At 38.9% G+C, this 18,961-nt stretch overlaps 1 protein-coding gene across 3 annotated transcripts in view; it reads left to right on the plus strand.

Annotated features, from left to right (window-relative positions):
- The first annotated feature begins 2,351 nt into the window (after positions 1 to 2,351).
- HHIP (hedgehog interacting protein) overlaps positions 2,352 to 18,961 on the plus strand; it is an 88,417-nt gene continuing 71,807 nt past the window's right edge. For 2 of the 3 annotated variants that reach the window (XM_058550134.1, XM_058550133.1), the window contains exons 1-4: positions 2,352 to 3,662; positions 9,326 to 9,518; positions 15,617 to 15,773; positions 16,451 to 16,652. In XM_058550134.1, coding sequence (XP_058406117.1) covers positions 3,384 to 3,662; positions 9,326 to 9,518; positions 15,617 to 15,773; positions 16,451 to 16,652 — 831 coding nt within the window. In that variant the 5' untranslated portion in view covers positions 2,352 to 3,383. The remainder of the gene's footprint in view (positions 3,663 to 9,325; positions 9,519 to 15,616; positions 15,774 to 16,450; positions 16,653 to 18,961) is intronic. The other variant, XM_058550132.1, reaches the window with a different exon arrangement.

Below are 18,961 nucleotides of genomic sequence, written 5' to 3' on the forward strand. Positions count from 1 at the left end.
AAACTCTGCTTAGTGAGTGGAATCTTGGCAAGATTTTAGGTCCCATTAGCTACCTCAGCCAGGTCTCTTGAACAGGGCATGATCTGCATGTGGGTGGCAGTCCTGGAGGGAGCTACTCCATCGTGGCGGGAGCAGAAGACGGCAACCTGGCCACTCTTGTACAGCTCCATTCCTTGCTGGAAAAGACTGATTTAATTTGTCTGCATGAGTCTGGTTGGGTAGGGGTCCCGTCTTCTCACCACTTCTGATGATTTAGCTGAAGAAGGAGCTCTCCCTGATGGAAGAAGACCATTTTTCATGTTCAAGTGTGCAGATGGATGTGCAGCCTCCAAGTGGGCTTTCAAGGTTCCATCTTAAGAAATAATCCAACATTGATTCTTGATTCTTAAAAAATTATGCTGACAATCTGGCTGTAGGTGAGCTTTGCAATTTCCCTCTGCAAAAAAAAGAATCAGAAGTTAGTTCACTTGTGTAACACTGCTCAGGGACTACTGGGACATTCTATCAGTGGCACTGAGAATAAACTCGGCTATTTCATCAGTGACCCAATTTATTGACTGTCATGACTAACAACAGATGGGATCAATTCTAGCTCCTGTGTATCAAGAAAGACCAAGTTTGTCTCATTTCAGTAATCTTTTATAAACTCTCTATATCTCAAAACGTAGGGTCATAGGTTATAACAGGTGCATAATTTTTTAAAACCAAAATTAAGCTACCTTTAAGTGTTCTTAATCTTGAAGTACAAACCATAAGGAAGGCCTGTTCCAAAACTACTAAGATGAGTTCATCACTTGGAGTGGGAGCTCAAATCACTGAAATATAATTTTAAAAGGATTTTTATTTTGGAAAAAGAACATAAAACTGGTATTGGGAATAAAGCCTTGGATAGGGGAAAGCAACCTAAATTGGGACCCAGGGTCTTAGTTTTTAAACTATCTAATTAGATGAGATTGGGCAAGTAATTTAATCTTTGATGGGATTCATTTTGAGATCTGTTTCCTAAATGAGAATTTAAAGTCTTAAAGTCTTTATAGCTCTATGATTTATTTTATATTAAAAGTCCTCAAAGCAGGAAGAATGTCAGATAAAGCAGTCTGTGGGATCAAAGTAGCACTTGTAATCATGTGTATAAAAAGTCACATGTATACAACAGCCCCTGGGTGAAATGTTAAGTATATTATTGGGGTCCTACACTGAACCCAGGACTGGACCAGATACCCCAGCAGATTCTTCTCAGTTCTTCTAATCGGTCACCTCTTTTGGGAAAAACCTAGCTCCACCAGTAAATCCGGGCCCAGGAAGTGAAAGGGGCAGAAGCCTTATCTAGCCACTGCGACCACTTTAACAGTAATTAGTTGAATGAGCTCTCCACCTCACCATCACCAACTTTCACATCAGCTTGGTGAAATCCATGTCTGAGAAGTGAAGCAAATCCAAATATGGCGAACATTCCTCCACTGCCAAAATGGGAAAACCGCCTTATCTCCTCTTTAAGAATCCATCTACCAGAGAATCAGCTCCCCTGTTAAATACTCACGTGGGCAGAAAGCACATTGTGTGCAACTCGGTAGAGGCTTGTCCTGATGCCAACTTACTGGGATCCCGTAAACGTCGTCACCACTCTAGATGAGGCACAGATCTTTTTAGAAACACTTTCTTTACACAGACTTTGTCTAGCTGAGGGAAAGGTTAATTTATTTAGGTACACGGGATACGTAGGGCAACTGGCTTCTGGACGACGGCAAACTTGCTACTAATTCTTCCTCCAGAACTAACACCTCTATTTACACCCCTGGGGAAATGTCCCTGGGAAATTTTTTTTTTCCCCCACTTAAAACGAACGGTCATTCCGCAGCCAGCTTCTTCTCGCCTCCACCTGGGGCCGGAGACTGCGTTCCTGCGTTCCGGAGGGGAGCGGGGGTTGGGCGGGGAGACGTCCAAGGAGCCCTGCTGAACTCCAGGGCACAGGTGGGGCCTTCGAAAGGGGCGTCCCGGGCCAGCAAGCCCAGGCGGGGGCAGTCCCTCCGGGAGGCATTCCCAGCCCGACACCCCACCTCACCCCACGCACACGCGCTTGTGCCGCTTCAGCAGCGTGCAGGACCTTAGGCGAGGATGGTACCTCTTCTCGGAACAGTCTTCAAACCATCTCAACCTACTCAGCGGCTCGCAGCATCTGGGTTGGCCCCCCGCCGCTAAATCAGACCGCAAGGAAGATCTTTACCGACTCGAGCTTCACAGTGAAAATCACCAAGGAACAGGGGGCGTCCATGCGGACCCAGAAAGGGACCGAAAAGCTTCCTCGCGCCAACTCCAGCCCACTCCGTCCTTCCTGCCCCCGGGCGAGGGGCGGGCCGGGGTGGGGGAGGCCCTGGAAGGGGGCCCTCCCCTCTCACCTCCCGCAGCCCACTCTTACTCACCTTCTCTCGGAGCCTCAGCTCGGCCGCCTTTAGCCCGGGGCGGTGCGGAGGGGCTGCGGGCTGGAGAGGTGAGCGGGCGGGCATCTCCGGGCGGCGCCCTCAGCCCAGGCCGGCCGGCGGGAGGACCGGAGCCGTGCACGCCCCCACCCGGCGCCACCGCGAGGCGGGCGCGCTCGGTTCCGCGCCCTCGAGGCTGGCTCCGACGGCTCCGCGGGGCCCGCCCCCTCCGTCCGCAGCCGCGGCCCGCGGCCCCTCCCCGCCGCATCCCGGAGGCCGCCGGCCCGGGGGACGCGCTCGCGCCGGGGCCGCCCCCTCCCCTCCCCTCCCCCCAGCCCGGGCGGGGGCGCGCGAGAAGCGGTGACGTCAAGGGGCGCGCGGTGGCAGCACCTCCCCGCGCGCTAGTTAAAAAGAAGAAGAAAAGAGGGAGCGAAACATGAGAGGCTGTGTGAGAAGCTGCAGCCGCCGGCAGAGGAGACCTCAGCATCATCTAGAGCCCAGCGCTGGCCCTGCCTCCGCCTGCCCCGCCGCCGCCGCCGCCGCCGTTTCTGTTCCTGCTACTGTCTCACCTAAACAACTCCCGTTACATGGACAAGTGAAGCTCTGTGGCCGTCTTCTCCTCCTCTTCTTCCTCCTCCTCTTCCAACTCCTTCTCCTCCTCCCACTTGCCAGCCGCAGCAGAAAGCCCCTAACCCACTTGACACTGGCACAACTGCAGACGGTGTCATCCGCACAACTTTATCTCGCTCCTCCGGCTCCCCTAAGGCGTTGGACCCATCGCCTCGTCTTTTATTTTTTGCAAAGTTGCATCGCTCTACATATTTTCGCCCCCGCCACCTCCCTCTGCCTCTCGAGCGTCCTGCCGCCCCGCAGCCTGCTCCTGGAGCTGCGCCCTAGTGCCCCTGCTGGGCAGTGGCGTTCCCCCCCCATCCTCCCGCGCCCAGCCCCTGCCGCTCGGGGCAGACGATGCTGAAGATGCTCTCCTTTAAGCTGCTGCTGCTGGCTGTGGCTCTGGGCTTCTTTGAAGGAGATGCTAAGTTTGGGGAAAGAAGCGAGGGGAGCGGAGCGAGGAGGAGAAGGTGCCTGAATGGGAACCCCCCGAAGCGCCTGAAAAGGAGAGATAGGCGGATGATGTCCCAGCTCGAGCTGCTGAGTGGGGGAGAGATGCTGTGCGCTGGCTTCTACCCTCGGCTGTCCTGCTGCTTGCGGAGTGACAGCCCGGGGCTAGGGCGCCTGGATAACAAGGTAGGCACGCACCCGCCTCGCAGTTGCGAGATTGGCATGCTGGGTGGGGTTCCCCGTGGCTCCGGCAATGCTGGTGGCTGTAAGAAGGGCAAAACTTGTTTGGGGAGTTCTTTTTGATAACTTTTCTAAAGCTCCAGCGTGATTACGTTGTGTGTTCCTCTGGGGTGCGCAGATGCCTCTCCCGCCCCCAAGAGTCCGCGGTCGGGATGCTGTGCAAAACTGCCTGTCTCAGAAAAGAGGAGCTTCTGCGGTACCCGAATTCTTGGCTGGGTAAATATTTTAAAAGAATCACGATTAACAGTGTGTTTTGGATCTAATTGGGCATTGGCTGCGGTGAAACTGTAAATTAAGGTGACTGTGGCTTCCGGTTTATTTTTCTAGAGTAAAAAGATTCGTGCAGTTTTCTCCACGTGCTCGGTTAGGGAGAGGATTGAATCGTAAAGGATGTTGAAGCATGGTTGGTTTATGATCCCCAGCCCCGTCGGAGGGGGTTGTCTTGCCTTGCAATAGTTCAACAGCGAAAAGGAACTGGTACTCCAGTTGAAATCCCGAAAAACTGGGGAAAGATTTTGCTGGGGCGTATTTATCACGTAAAACTGAGACGATTCTCCGTCTCAGTGTGTAATGTTTTGCAACATTATAAACTCAAGTTTCAATGATAGTTGTCTAGGAAGATCTCCAGAGACTTGTTTTAGGAGTAATGGCATTTACGTTTTCCTTGTGTTAATAAGTTTAAACAAATATGAAAATACTGTTGGTTGAGTGAAAAGACATGCTTATTTTTGAGTTTGCAAGATCTTTCTCACCATGGGATGCAGTAATGTGTGCTCTCTACTGTACTCCAAGGAAAGACTGTGGGATCACGTCATTAACAACCACTGCACGTGAAATAAACAATCAGGTGTCTTTGCTCCCCCTCCCCTTCCCCATTTTAGGTTTAATTAAGAATTCCTCTGTTACAACACTGCAGTTGTCAAGGTCTGAGAGACTTGGAAAACTTGTGCTTCAGCCTTGCTGGCCCAGGCATAAAAAAAAAAAAAAAAATACCCAGGCTGAATCTAATTTTTATGCTCAGTTCACGGTAGATTTCACTCTATTCTCATGTAAACAGCTCCTACGAATCAACATATGTGTCTGGGTGGTATCTCTCACTTTGTTTTGTAACAAAAAGCCATATTGCATCATTTAATTTGCTCAAGTCATGCAAATAGGAAAAAATCAATAGGACAAAAAGGGGTCGACTTATCCTCCTCCCCACTAAACTGCTGCCCACACACAGAGTCCTGTTGCTTATGGCAAAAGAATAACAACAACACCATTGTGTTTGTTAGTTGGTTCACTAATGGGTGAAACTAGAGAACATCATTCTCTTTCAGTCCCCAGCTCTGTCCAAATGTTCATGCCTTTTGAGGGAGCATTTGTCCAACTCCCTCTATTCCCAGATGAGTGAGAACTGTCTTGCTACAGGTTTTCAGCTGCAACTCTCTCTTTATTCTTACCATATGCAGCAGGAGTCTGAGACTCAGGGAACAGATATTTCAGCGTTTTATTCACAACAATGTCATTAAGCTCCTGTGTTGTAATTGAATTAAATCTCAAAATAGCTACATTCACATCATCTGCAGGATTTTACCAGGAGCCCAGAAGAACCAAGAAATTCAGAGAAAGGTTAGGAAATATTTGCCATGAAGTCTCCCTGTGTACAATGTACACTGTGAGTAGACCGATGATCTGCAGACCCCTGCAGTACTGAACTTACAAGAACATGAGGAATGAAAATTTTGTTCTTAACTGCATATAGTGGGGAGCTGGGAGGGGGGAACTGAGGGGAGTTAGAACCCTTAAGAGAAATTATATAAAAAATTTTTTTAAAGAAATCATTCTTTAGGAAGCAATCTGCTACGTTAGCTATCCACATTCCTTTCCGTTTTACATGCTTCCAATCTTCAACAAACCCCTACTCATTTGGGAAATGTGTCTGAATTAAATTTGGTACACTAGACTTTGCTGGTTCCGTTACAAGTGGTTTATAAACCAACAATACTCAAATTGTTCAAAACAGAGATTTGATATAGCTATGCAGATGCATTCTTGACCTATATTAGTTCTCAGGTTTTAATAGTTTTTAAAACATGTTATTTTATAATAAACGTCAGTGTTTCCCTTTTTTCCCCTAAGCCTTCCTGGCTTATAATATATGTCAGGGTCTTATTTCATAATGTGTGTACAGGAGAGATGATGGCTATTTGAAAGGGCCCTTTTTGTTTATGAAAAATTTTTTTTCCTCAGAAAGATTTCTGCAACTTTTCCAGAAACTATAGGAGTAGCTTTTTCCTATGAGAAGAAACTTCATAAACAAACAGATAGTAGCAAACTAGGTAGGAATATTGAGCATGCACAGCTGTGCAATTAAATCCAGTTTCTAGACCAACACATTTTCTTTAATGAACTAGCATTGACTTCAATTCCTTAGTCATGGTATTATGCTTTTATATTTTAATTTTTTGTATATTTTAATAATTTTGTTTATTGTAACATGATGGTTAACTACCCTTATAAATAAGTACTGCCAAAATTTAGGAAGTTATATTGTCTCAGCAATATTTTTGCAGCTCTTAAATACAACATGCTAAAAGAATCTAATTTCCATTAGCCAAATTGAATCCACAACCATCTGAAATACCCCCATTTCTAAAACTTAACTTGTAGCCACAGAGGCATAGAAGCTCTCTCTACCTTGGGTGGTTTCACAGCCAAAGCTGTCAAGGAATGGGTGAAAAGTAATTGTTTTCAAGTGTGCCCTTTTACAATCATTTGTTTGCTCTGGCTCTTTCAGGGACAAAGGCTATTGTTGAACACATCCAACTAAACAAATAACTCATCCTGGGGTCCCTTTAACAGCTGCCTTAGTACAATGATCTATTTACATATTAGCCTAAAATTGAAACTGAACTCTTTAATGACATAATCCAGCACTATAGTCCAGAGACGCATGTGTTCCACCCAACAGCTGAACAACCTTGTAGGCATATGATTTTTAGAAATAACTTTTTGTGTACCAAGTCATCTTAAGGCGACATCTTAATATACTGTCATGTATTTTCTCCTTTTGTCTGCTCATCCAACCCATGTGGGTGCCTTTTTACCCTCTTTGTTTAGTTACTTGATAAATAAAGAGAAATACAGAAGGTCTCTGTCACCCATTTTACTATTTGTTGATAAGCTATAGTTGTAGGGCACGCTTTGCTGTGTCTTCCCGTATTTATCGTACCTTTCTTCTATGGATTTTACTTTCAAGTGGCTGAAGATTAAAGGATGACCTGCCAGATGTTATAAATTAGTCAGCAACAGCCACAATCATTACTAGGCATGCTGTAATAATGTTTCGAAGTTTTACATGATGTCCAAAGTATATTTAGTTTAAACCACTATAATTTGATGGTTTCGTGTATGGCTTTTAAAAATCGAAACAGGAAATTAGCTTAAATTTCTTCTTAAGATTGATGACATTGTCAGACGTAAAGTAAAAGACCTCTATAGACACAGACACATAGGCAAAAAAGAAGAAAAAATATCCTACACACACCAGTACTCATCTGTCTAAAACAGTGTTGCAGCTTGGGCTGAGTCAGTTTAATTGACTTCAGTAAGACTATTGGTTCATTGAAACCAAAGCCAGAATGATGGCTCTATCTATCTTCAAATAGGTATTTACACTGCAGACCTCACACAGAGCAAAATGTTACCATCCTGCTGGGCCAGAACAGCATGAAACTTTACAAAGAATAATATTATACTTGATTTCAGATAATTTATTGAATCCTATTTCTGAAACTTTTGATGAGAGATCTTGTGGCCAGGACACATTCCAAAAATTGTAAAAGACAAAATTCTTTAGGCACTAAAATCAAGCTCTTCCTGGATAGCAGCTGGGAGAGTATATGGGGATCATTTTGTTTCAGCTATAAAAAATGGAAGTGTGCATATTCTCCATAAAACCAGAGGTAATTACATTCCAGATTTTCAGCCAGCAAAGGAGGTGGCTTCAGCATCGTGCAGTTGTTTTGTTCTTAGTGGACTGCTGTATGATAAACAAAGTTGAACAGTATTAATATTGAATAGATCTGGTGAGGTCTGCCAGAGTATGGACAATAAAAGACATTTAAAACATTCTTGGAATGCAAATTCTAAGTGTCTGGTGTGTGTTTCCTTTTAGAAAACTTTAACCATTTAAGCAATTGTTATTTAAATAAATTGATAAAAATCAAAATGTAAATATAATTGTGATTAGTAATAACTTTTCTGAATATCGTACACAGTTACAGCACATCATATGTATTCTTTTTCCCGCCACAATGGGGTAACTTCTGTGGGACTTTCAATTACTGCAATGCTGAAGGTTCAGCAGGCTTTTTGTATTCAATGATTTTTTTTGGTTGCTTTGCTCTTGCAGATCCAAATTTTGTGATCACCTAGATTATCTTTATCCTAAAAAATAGAAGCCATACAATTTACTCAAATTAGAACCTCAACTTGAATGAAATATTTGCTTTAAACAATGATCTGGAGTTTAAAATGTTAATTTCAATCCATAGTTCTAAAGAAATAATTCAGTATAAATATAGTTATATAAACTAGGAAAAAGTATAAAATTCAACCCCATTATAGTGTTTTTTAAAACGAAAAATCAATGCTTGATTTAGACAGTGCTACATTTCATGTCTCAAATATTGTGCTGATATTATCTTATATATTTATTAGAGAAACTCCTGAAGTCAATTTTTTAAAGTTAATACTAGACACTGAGACCTATTTTATCTACCAGTTACTAATCTCAATGAATCAATAATTCCCAAATTGGTCTTACTGAAATAAAAGACATAATACTGTATAAATAAGGATAAAATATGCATTTTTTCACTAAAACTCACTAGATACTGTACAAAAGCACTTTTATTAAACTCTTGTGTTTATTCATGCATATAACATACCTGAGGAACTAGTTAGATGGTTTTTCCTGGCTCTAATAAAATGAATAATAAAAATTGGTCTTAAACCTGTTTTATTCAGCTTCAGATATTATTTTTATAGAACATGAAAGAGAGAGATTTCTCCTACTTCAGAAAACTTTCCCTGTGCAATACATGGATTGAAAATTAATTGAAATTAGGAAAATGTAACTTAAGTAACATTTTTGAGAATATCATATTAGGAATTTCAGGAGTGAAATAGATTTTCACCTAAAGCACAAATAAGCCATGTCTTAAAAAATTCTGCTTTACATACAGTTGGATAAAGGTGTTTTGGAGTTTTAAAGTTAGATATCAGTCGGTATACACGTTGAGGCTGAGTAAAGTGATAAAGGGTTAAAGGGCCTAAGTATAATTGTCATTTAGTTTTTCACACCTGAAAGACAGGTGAACAGACTTTGATTTGCAAGAGTAAGAAGCACTTTGGTGCATCTTTACCTTTGCTTTCCCATCCCAGCCCAAGAGACTGGACTGTATCCTTACAAAGGTATTCTGTATTGTAATATGGTAATTCTTTTCAGACAACTGAATTGGCTAAATTATACTTTTATACTTACATGATTACAAAAAAATATAACTAAACCTAACTTCACATAACTAAAAAGAAGTGTGTTTCTGATTTATGGCTTTCAGATATTTTCTGTCACCAACAACACAGAATGCGGGAAGTTACTGGAAGAAATCAAGTGTGCGCTGTGCTCTCCACACTCGCAGAGCCTGTTCCACTCACCTGAGAGAGAAGCCTTGGAAAGAGATCTAGAACTTCCCTTGCTCTGCAAAGACTATTGCAAAGAATTCTTTTATACTTGCCGTGGCCACATTCCAGGTAAAAAATGGATCAATGAAATAAACTCCTGCAGAAAATCCTTACAAGATATTTGTTCTTAAATGCTTGCTTACGAGAGTGTAAAGTTTATCTTGCCTTTCAAAATACCTGTTTTTAGTTCATAATTAACCTTTCCAAATGTGTGACCTTTTATTGCTGCTAAAAGGATTACTGTCATTTCAGTCTACAAATGGTATATTGTTTTGTTGAAATGTTTTACATCTCTTGTTAAACTGATAATACAGTTGGTAATCTTTACACACATTGGATTATCAGCACAAATTTCTTGTCGGTGTCTTCTTTACCCATCTGCGTCAATATCAAGACAGCCTCCTTTTCTGCAAGCTGATATGTAAGTGCAGGCTGTCCACTGACTTTTAAAGTATTTCCTTAAGTATGATTAGAAATGCAAAAAAGTAACACCTTTCAAAGCACTTTCACATATAGTGACTAATTTGCTCCTCCAAAACCCTGTGAGGTAGGTAGGAAAAGAGTGGGGTCATATCGGGGGCTGGCCTGGTGGTGTGGTTAAGTTCACATGCTCCGCTTCAGCAACCCGGGGTTCATGGGTTTGGACCCTAGGCGTGGACCTACACACCACCCATCAAGCCATGTTGTGGCGGCGTCCCACATACAAAATAGAGGAAGATTGGCACAGACGTTAGCTCAGGGACAATCTTCCTCACCAAAAAAAAAAAAAAAAAAAATAGGGTCATCTCCATTTGATAGATGAGGAAAACTGAGCCTCAGGAGAAGGTGATAGGATAGACATAGACATTCTTATGCTACAGTGTCGAAAATATACCTGGTCACTATCATATTTTGGACCCTAATAAATGTATAGATGCTTGGGCATTGATTAATTTTACCATCAAAAGTTTGTAAACTCTGGTTGTTATTGCCTTAGTTGGAAGAATCAACATAGAGGTAGAAGAGAATTTAACGAGACAGATTCTGTTTAGTTAGGCAAAGTCACACACAAATAAATCTACTGAAGCTAACAGTTTATAAAACTAAATAGTATCGAAGGAAAAGACAAGCTTTTTAAGAACTATGGGATGCACTTGGAGAATTTTTTTCACTGCTATACACATTTCCCTTTTTTCTCTGACCCAGAAAAGTATAGTTTTTTTGTCTTTTTTTATAGAGCTCTCTTAATAACTTAAGAAAACATTTTGACTAGGGTTGCTTGCTCCCTTTGGTGTACCATAACATGTATCTACACCCATTCAATGTGAAAATATTATTATTGTCTTTCTAAACTACTGCCATGTTTCTAAGGCTTTTCTTAAACCAGCTGTTTTTTCCTCTTTATCACATTCCCCAAAGCGAAGTAGAATAGGTCACGGTTGCCTAGATGGCCTGCCGAGAAGTGATAACAGATTAGGTCCCATAAAGGTTTGCTGCAAATTTCAAGTCTTGAAGGTTTGCCTTTACCGCTGTAAGTTGAAAGTGATATCAACACTTAGCATTTTCATCTACCTTGATCTCCTTGAGATAAATGCAACTGAGCTGGGTTTAGGGAGTCGTCTGTGGGGGTCTTCATGTATCTGAAGTTATTTTAGCTTCCAAAACAAACAACAAAAAGCAATATCCAGTGAAAGAGAGAGAACAGCAAACAGCTCAGGAGCCAGAACTGCAAGCACCTCGCTCCCCAGAGCAACATATGTGGTGACGAATGACAAATTTATTTTTCTACAAAGTTTGTGTATATGTAAAACTGCTGAAGTGCATCAAGATGTCAAGTGCTTTTGGTGGCCACCCAGGCTGCCTTGAAAGATAACCAGATGAAAGCTCCACTCCAGTGGTGGATGGAGCAGCAACAGTCCTTTCCAGGGACGGGCTAAGCAGGCTTTAGCAGCAAGTGGAGGGGGCTTCTCTGCATCCGTCAAATGCTCATCATTGCTCTAAATACTTGTCCCCAAAGTGAGCTGTAATAACACGCTCTTTGTGTTACTTATGTTAATCAATTTGTTAGCCAGACTGATCCTTGGCATGTAGGTTACCATTTCCTAAAGTATGATGAATAAGATGGTAATCCTCCCCTCAGCCCTTGCCCCCAACCCAGAAGGCTCTTGAGAATTCTAGAACACTCATTTTGCGAACACCCATTTTTCAGAAATTGCTCAAAAAGCAGATTTGTAACAATTTTACCTTCTTAAGTCTATTTAATGACATGGTTTACTTTTCTCTGAAGTTCAAAATTGTGGAAAACAGCTACTTTGTAGTTTTTTTATAGGAAACAAGTCAACATATTTTAACTATCCTCATTAATAGCCTCATCTTTCTGCAAATCAAAAACATGAAGAGGAGGGTACCCTAAGGGATATATTTTGCTGAGAGAAGGCAAATGCTGAAAGGAGTTGGGAGACAGAAAATAATTCCAGAGACATCTTCATTGCCCAATACGTAAAGAAATAAATATATAAATGATTATCCCTTTGCTGTCCCTAAAATCGTCATAGCTTTAAGAAAGCGCTAGTGGCTTTAGAATAAATATAGCTGAAAGATAGCTACTTTCTAGCAACTTTAATTCAGAAATATTCATGGTCTGCTTATTTTCCCAAAAATGAAAAAAGAAGTTAAAAATCAATATAGTGAGGCTACACCAGTGTTTTAGTAATCATAATATTCTCCAGTTGTGAATTTACTTAAGGAAGTAAATGCTTAAAACTTACATTTTTACAACTTATTGGTAAAAATACCAATATTTTGTTAAAAAAACACAGGAGCTCCTTGCTCAACACCATGGGTCTTTTCTTCTACCTGAATTATGATGGACAGAGTGGATGCTTTGCTTCTGTAAGTGATGACGTAATACACTTTGTGGAAAGCATATAAAAGGACATCTACTGGCCTTGCTTTTTCCTTTACACCCATTATCATAATGATTTTTATCACTCTTGGACTATCATCTCCTCAGCTGTAGGTTATTGTGTGAAATGTCTGTATACACTTAGTTCAATTGGTTTAATCCTGTTGCTAATGAGGCCAAGGTCAAGGGTTTGATTCCACTGAGTTTCTCTAGTTCATAGCCACTCCTGACCCCAGTCAGATATCTTACATATGTGTCTTATTAATCCCCGGGAGAGCAAACCAGAAGGAATGGATGGATACATTCACTACCTCTACAGTGAGTTTTTTCCTTATTGTAATGAACAGCAGATATAATGAGGAAAAATAACTTTTCTCTCTCATACATGTTGAGAGAAAACTAGAGCTTAGAATACTCCACAGAGAATATTTATTTACATGTCAGTATTTTATAGAGTGCTTTGTGGTATAGTAGGATTGGGTTCATGATCCAGGAGAATAGTTACAGGTCCAAGATATTTGATAAATTATCAGGAGTCAAAAAAAAAAACAACAAAAAAAAACAGCTGCTGGAATAATCAGCGTACTTCCTTCATTAGTAGACTTGATATGATGATGATCCATAACACTCACTTTCAGTAAAATGCTCTTCAGTGTATACTTCCAAACAGAAGGGTACCATTTGGTAAATAACGTCTTCCCTGGCAATAAATGTTAGCCCAATGTCCTGAAACCAGATCCCCTTTAGCTCTTCACAGCAAAATATATCTTATTCATCACTGTCTACAAAATTGAATCATTGAAGGTAAAGCATTAATAAAAGTATTAGATGTTTCCATTCAAATGCCATAATTGTAAGAAAAACGCCTATATTTTTACATGGAAGTGTTCTGAGTTCACTCCCTCCTCCATGCCTAGATTATTCAGTTAGTCTAGATTCTGTAAAAAGCTAGGAGTAATTCATTGTTAACATTCTGGTGTTTTGTTTTGTTTTTGTAATTTGCTAACAGAGCATAATACCTCTGGAGCCACAGAGTTTATGAATCTGCACTCATTAATCTTCAGATGTTCCACTTGAAAATGATTTCTCATTTCCTCCTGTTTGTCCCCAGCTAATAATTCCTTATCAAATGGAATCAGCCACCAGCATTGTTCATTAGTTTCCCCTTCAGATGGTAGTTTCCCTTTCAGATGGTATTGGTTTGCAGACAGTAATGCTAGAATACAGATATTTTTTAAAAAAGCAAACTCGAAATTTCTTCTGAATTGTACTTTGAAATTTTCCTGTGACCCTGCAGGCAAACATCACATTAAAACAAAATTTCTCGTATACACGTTCAGTTATAAATATATCCAGAGTATGATGGTATTCCTGCATGGGTAATATTGGCATGGAGATCTTGCCGCCTGATGGTAAATATATATATATATATATATATATATATATATACATACATATATATATATATATATCTCTCCAAGAAAAGATCTAGCCCAAAACTGCGAAAAGTTTGATATAACAACTCAGTTTTCCTTCTCTTCTTTTTACCTCAAGCAAACTTGTTTAACACGACTAGGCATTTTTCATCCATATGCTTAGCCATTAATGAGTGGAGAAGACACTTATCCTTTGCCCGCAGTGAATTGCTGAAGATGCGTAAATGCTGCTGCAGCCTTCATTCCTCTTCCCAATTTCTAATCCCTGAACTTTTTCAAAGAAAGATGAACTTCCAGCTGCCTTGCCCCTCCCATGGAGCACCCTTCCCAGCTGCCAAGCCTCTTTTTTCTGGCCCCGCCTCCCTCCCATAAACATGCTCCCATGGACATCTGCTCTTACTTGCCTGGTTCCCAAAGAGATGTTTCCCAATAGCCTGGTTAGATATTGGCCTTGAAGAGTCTATCTCAGAAATTTAGGGGTGATGCATTTCATCCAAACATTAAGTCAAAATGTACATCAAGTTTTAACCATTTGGGACCCTCAGCTTCTAAGATTGGTTTTAGGTTTGAGGAGACCTAGATCAAGCTCACAGAAAATGAACTTTTGATGTCTTTTATGTTCCATGGATAACCTTCACTTGGTTGTCCCCAAATTCTTGTTCTTAGAAATCCTTGCAAACCTGCATCCATTATACAATTTCTAAACTTCAGCTCAGTTACCAGATGCCTTTATCACAAAATTGATGATACAGTAATCTAATTTGTTAGATTAAAATCAAAACGTTAAGCATAATTAAAGAGTCTGAGACCAGGAGCAGGAATTTAGGACATGATAGAAAGTCAACTGTGGTAGCCACATCATATTTTGATAGCAGAAATCATCAGAATATAGAAGTGAATCTTGTTAATTAATATGCTCTCCCTCCAGAAAACCAGTACCTTATTAACTCAAATTGTAAAACTAATGTCGAAATTCTTTTTTGTCATAAAGCTGTCTTCTTTCTTATTCAAATATAGCTGTTTATATTTAATAAAAATAAGAAAAGTAAAAACATCTTTCTCTCAGATCCCTTTCAGTAAGTCTACTTTGCATTTTTGTTTTGGCTTGTTATAATTGTTTTTTTCAGTGAGGGGTGATATGTCAGCTATTCTCGAGAAGATTGAAAAGGTATTTTAAATATAATTTTTTATTACAAAATAATCATTATCTCCTGTAAGTGAGGTGTAGGAAAAATGCACCTATATATTTGAAAATGAAGCCTCTGTTATTAGCATCAATTCACTGTTTGATCATTGCACAGTGAGTCAGTCATTTATTATAGCATATAATGACCTTGTGATATTCATTAGATTTATTATTCAATTATATGTGAGTGACAACACAATAAGAATTATAAAATGACCAAAGTGGCACCTGATGGTCTATCTCTTTCTTGATGTTAATTTGTTCTTCTTAGGAAGTTACTGGTACTGTAGGAAAAATTGCTAAATGGTGGTCAGATAAGCTCAGAAGTGCAACATATGGTAACTGGGGAAGCTTGAAAATAGAGTCAGTGCGATAATAAGATTAATGCTGGGTTTGTATCATGTGTATTTCATATGAGCCTTTTAAAATATCCAACACAGTATGATTTCACTTTTACTGCAATTCTTAAATTTTTGTTAAAAAAGAAATGGGAATCCCAAGCCAAGAAAGGGTTTTTATTTCCTTTTATTTTTGTCTATACATTTCCTTAAAATATTCGTATAGTTTCTAAAAATTCTTTTTCCTATGTTTAATCTTTCAAATAGGGTGTTTTTACTATGACACTAAATATTCTAATGAGTCTTTTTATATTTTTTTAAAGGGTTCCTTCAAACTACTGCTGATGAGTTTTGCTTTTACTATGCAAGGAAAGATGGCGGGTTGTGCTTTCCGGATTTTCCAAGAAAACAGATCAGAGGACCAGCATCTAACTACTTGGACCAGATGGAAGAATATGACAAAGTGGAAGAGATCAGCAGGTTCATAAAGATAAATACTCTTTAATCTTAAAAAAAAAATGACAAATCTTGTGGTTTTGACAGTCAATCAACTGTCTGTGCTTATATCCAGCAGCTGTATCCTCCAGATGTTTTTGGGTTTTTTTTCTTTTTGATAGTTTGCTACTCTAAAATCATATTAGTTTAAATACTTTTAATGCTTAGACTTGTAATCTTCTATTGTGAGCTTGGCTTCTCTATGATTCATGTGAATTTTATGAATATAGTTTTAAACTTTAATTTTATGATTGTTATTAACTTATGGCACTGTGGAAATATTCAGCACAATTATTATTAGCAAATCAGGGTTTCTTAAATAGATCTTAGAACTTTCTCTGTGAATGCCTTTCTGTAAGGTTTAATTATTGTGAGTAAAGCTAATTTAATTATAGTCATTGAAAGATGAGATAATGAGCTTAGGAAATTTTAAAATACCTACATGTTTTGATTCTCTCCTTTACTTTCTGATAGAAGGCTGTTTTGTTTTTTTCCATTGAAAAGAATGTAAAAGAATCATATTGTGACCTTGGGTTAGCAGCCCTTAATGAGTATCAAAAACATTGATGCCTAGAGGAAATATATTTTGAAAAGGATGCTAAGTGCATCCCTTACCTCCTTCATCTCAAGAAAAGCTTACTGGTTTTCTTTAATTTGTTTAGAAAGCACAAGCACAACTGCTTCTGTATTCAGGAGGTTGTGAGTGGGCTGCGCCAGCCTGTCAGCGCCCTGCATAGTGGGGATGGCTCGCACCGTCTCTTCATTCTGGAAAAAGAAGGTTACGTGAAGATACTTACCCCTGAAGGAGAAATTTTCAAGGAGCCTTATTTGGACATTCACAAACTTGTTCAAAGTGGAATAAAGGTTGGCTTTTTAAATTTTATTTATCTTTGTTCTGGCTATGTTAATTTTATTTTAGTGTTATCCTCACTGAAGGTATTTCTTTGTAATAAAAGAAAGAATATTTAAGGAGAAAGTAAGGAGACAACATAAGGGAACAATAATTATGGCAACTGAATCGGGACAATAACATTAAATTTTTAATGTTATTTGGTGACTATTAACCAGTACAATCAGATTGATATTTTGACATGCTTTCCCTATGTAATTTGCACATTTAAAATAATTCTTGGTTTTATAAAGTATTTGTTTAAATATCGTTTAACAGGCATAATACTTAGAATTGTACATCAGCATTTGCTAGTAGAAACAAAGAGGTCTTTTGGTTATTTTGGCAATTGCACATTTCTTTTACTGCATCTGTATTTTGAGTCTGTGTCATAAAAAAATGCTACTTTTACTGTGCCTTCCTTGTACAATGTTTTTGCAGGTAAGTCAAATATTTTTATCTATAATTAGCCATCTTTATAATATATAAGCACATCTATTGCCTTCTTCTTCACTTCTCCTATTTGAATTCTCATGTTAAATAATCTAGTAGGTATACAAATAAAATTATTGTCAAGTTTGTTTCACAAGAGGGTAACACAGTACAATATTAGCAGTACTAAGCTATACAGCAAATGTAGCATTCTAAAATTAAGATACGTTTAACAGCTCATGACTATTTTAGAATGAAAAAAATATCTGTATGATTTGGGAAGAACTGGTTATCTTTTTCATTTCTTGACTGGACAATAAAATCAAAGGAGGATTTATACTCTTCTACTCATGTGGAAATAAACTCCTTCTTGCTTTGTTGAGTTCTATTCAAAGGTAAGAACGTCAAAACTGGAAGAAACAAGTCGGAAAAAGTATATATATTTTCCTGATATCTGTCTATTCAGTGCCTACTATGTAAAATAATTAGCATGACTCAATTAGAATACAGGGAGTGCCTTATTGTTGGGACCACCCAACCTCAAGCTCATGTTTTGACAGCATCACCAAGACATGCTGCATAAGAGAAGTACGGTATGGTACTAATGGTCCTTTAAGGAAAAAGACTTTGGCATCAAGACAGATCATTTGGAAAATCTGTTTAACTCAGTAGTTTCAACTTTCTCCCAATAAAATTTTTCCTTAGAATTCACAGCAAATAATCAACAGTCTCTTAAAATGAAGCATTAGTGTTTTGCACATCAGAATTCGATAAATACATTCTGAAATGTGTTCTGATAACTCACTGCCTGTGGTACCTAATGAGCAAAGAATAAAGATGCAGTGACAAGTGCATTACTCACCCAGCAGTGTATTTTTCTTGTTATGAAAGTTTAAACATACTGTCTGTAAAAGAAAAAAATGGGGGAAAGTATTTAAAAATTCATCACCTATAATCCCATCAATGAAAGAATATCACTATTAACATTTTGATACACTTCCTTCCAGTTTTTATATTAAAATTAATTGAATTTTTCCTGACTACAAAGGTAACACAGGTCCTTATTAATAAATGTGGAAACACACAACAAGAACAGGTTTTCTTGTAGCTTTTTTCCTAAACAATTTTAAAATAAAATTGAAATCAAGTTATATATACATCTTTTTAGCTTTCTTTTTTCACCTAACAATATATCATGTTACAAGATTTGGAAACTTTTCTCAAAAACTTAGTTTTTATCTCTTTTAGGTGTTCTATTTCCTTATTATGAGGTATTTAGGATGATTCCAGTATTTTCTTTTTATCATTTTAAATCGTGTCATTTGTCATTCTTGTATATGTTATTTAATCTGATCATGGATGACTTTCTTAAAATTCATTCATAGAAAGAACATTACTGAGTTGAAGGGCATACACCATGATATACATTGCCCATTTGCTCTAAAATATATTTTAAAGTATTTGAAAGAATCACATATCATTTTCAAATATTATTTTAGTAAAAATGTTGGTATTAAAAAGATATAAACATAGGTGAAAGGAATGGGCTCAGAATACTTGAAAATTTTGATGTTCTTGTTTCTACTTCAATTTAACTGCCAAAAGAATATCTTCCTTATTAGAGTGACTTGAGTCCCGCTTTTGTAATTTACAACCATTCATTGGGATATTGAATGAAAATTTATCTTCTCTGACATTGAGATGTTTCATCATGCAATAAAATTGTACAAACCAGGTTATGACGGTGCCATGTTCTATAGGCCTCTAGGAATTCTGCAGAACTGCCTTTGACCCTGCTTTCCTAGAAGAGCTCCAGGGCTTCTGGGGCTTGAAATAAACTTCAAAATCCATT

This window comes from Diceros bicornis, chromosome 11, assembly GCF_020826845.1.
Source record: "Diceros bicornis minor isolate mBicDic1 chromosome 11, mDicBic1.mat.cur, whole genome shotgun sequence".
Taxonomy (NCBI): Eukaryota; Metazoa; Chordata; class Mammalia; order Perissodactyla; family Rhinocerotidae; genus Diceros; species Diceros bicornis.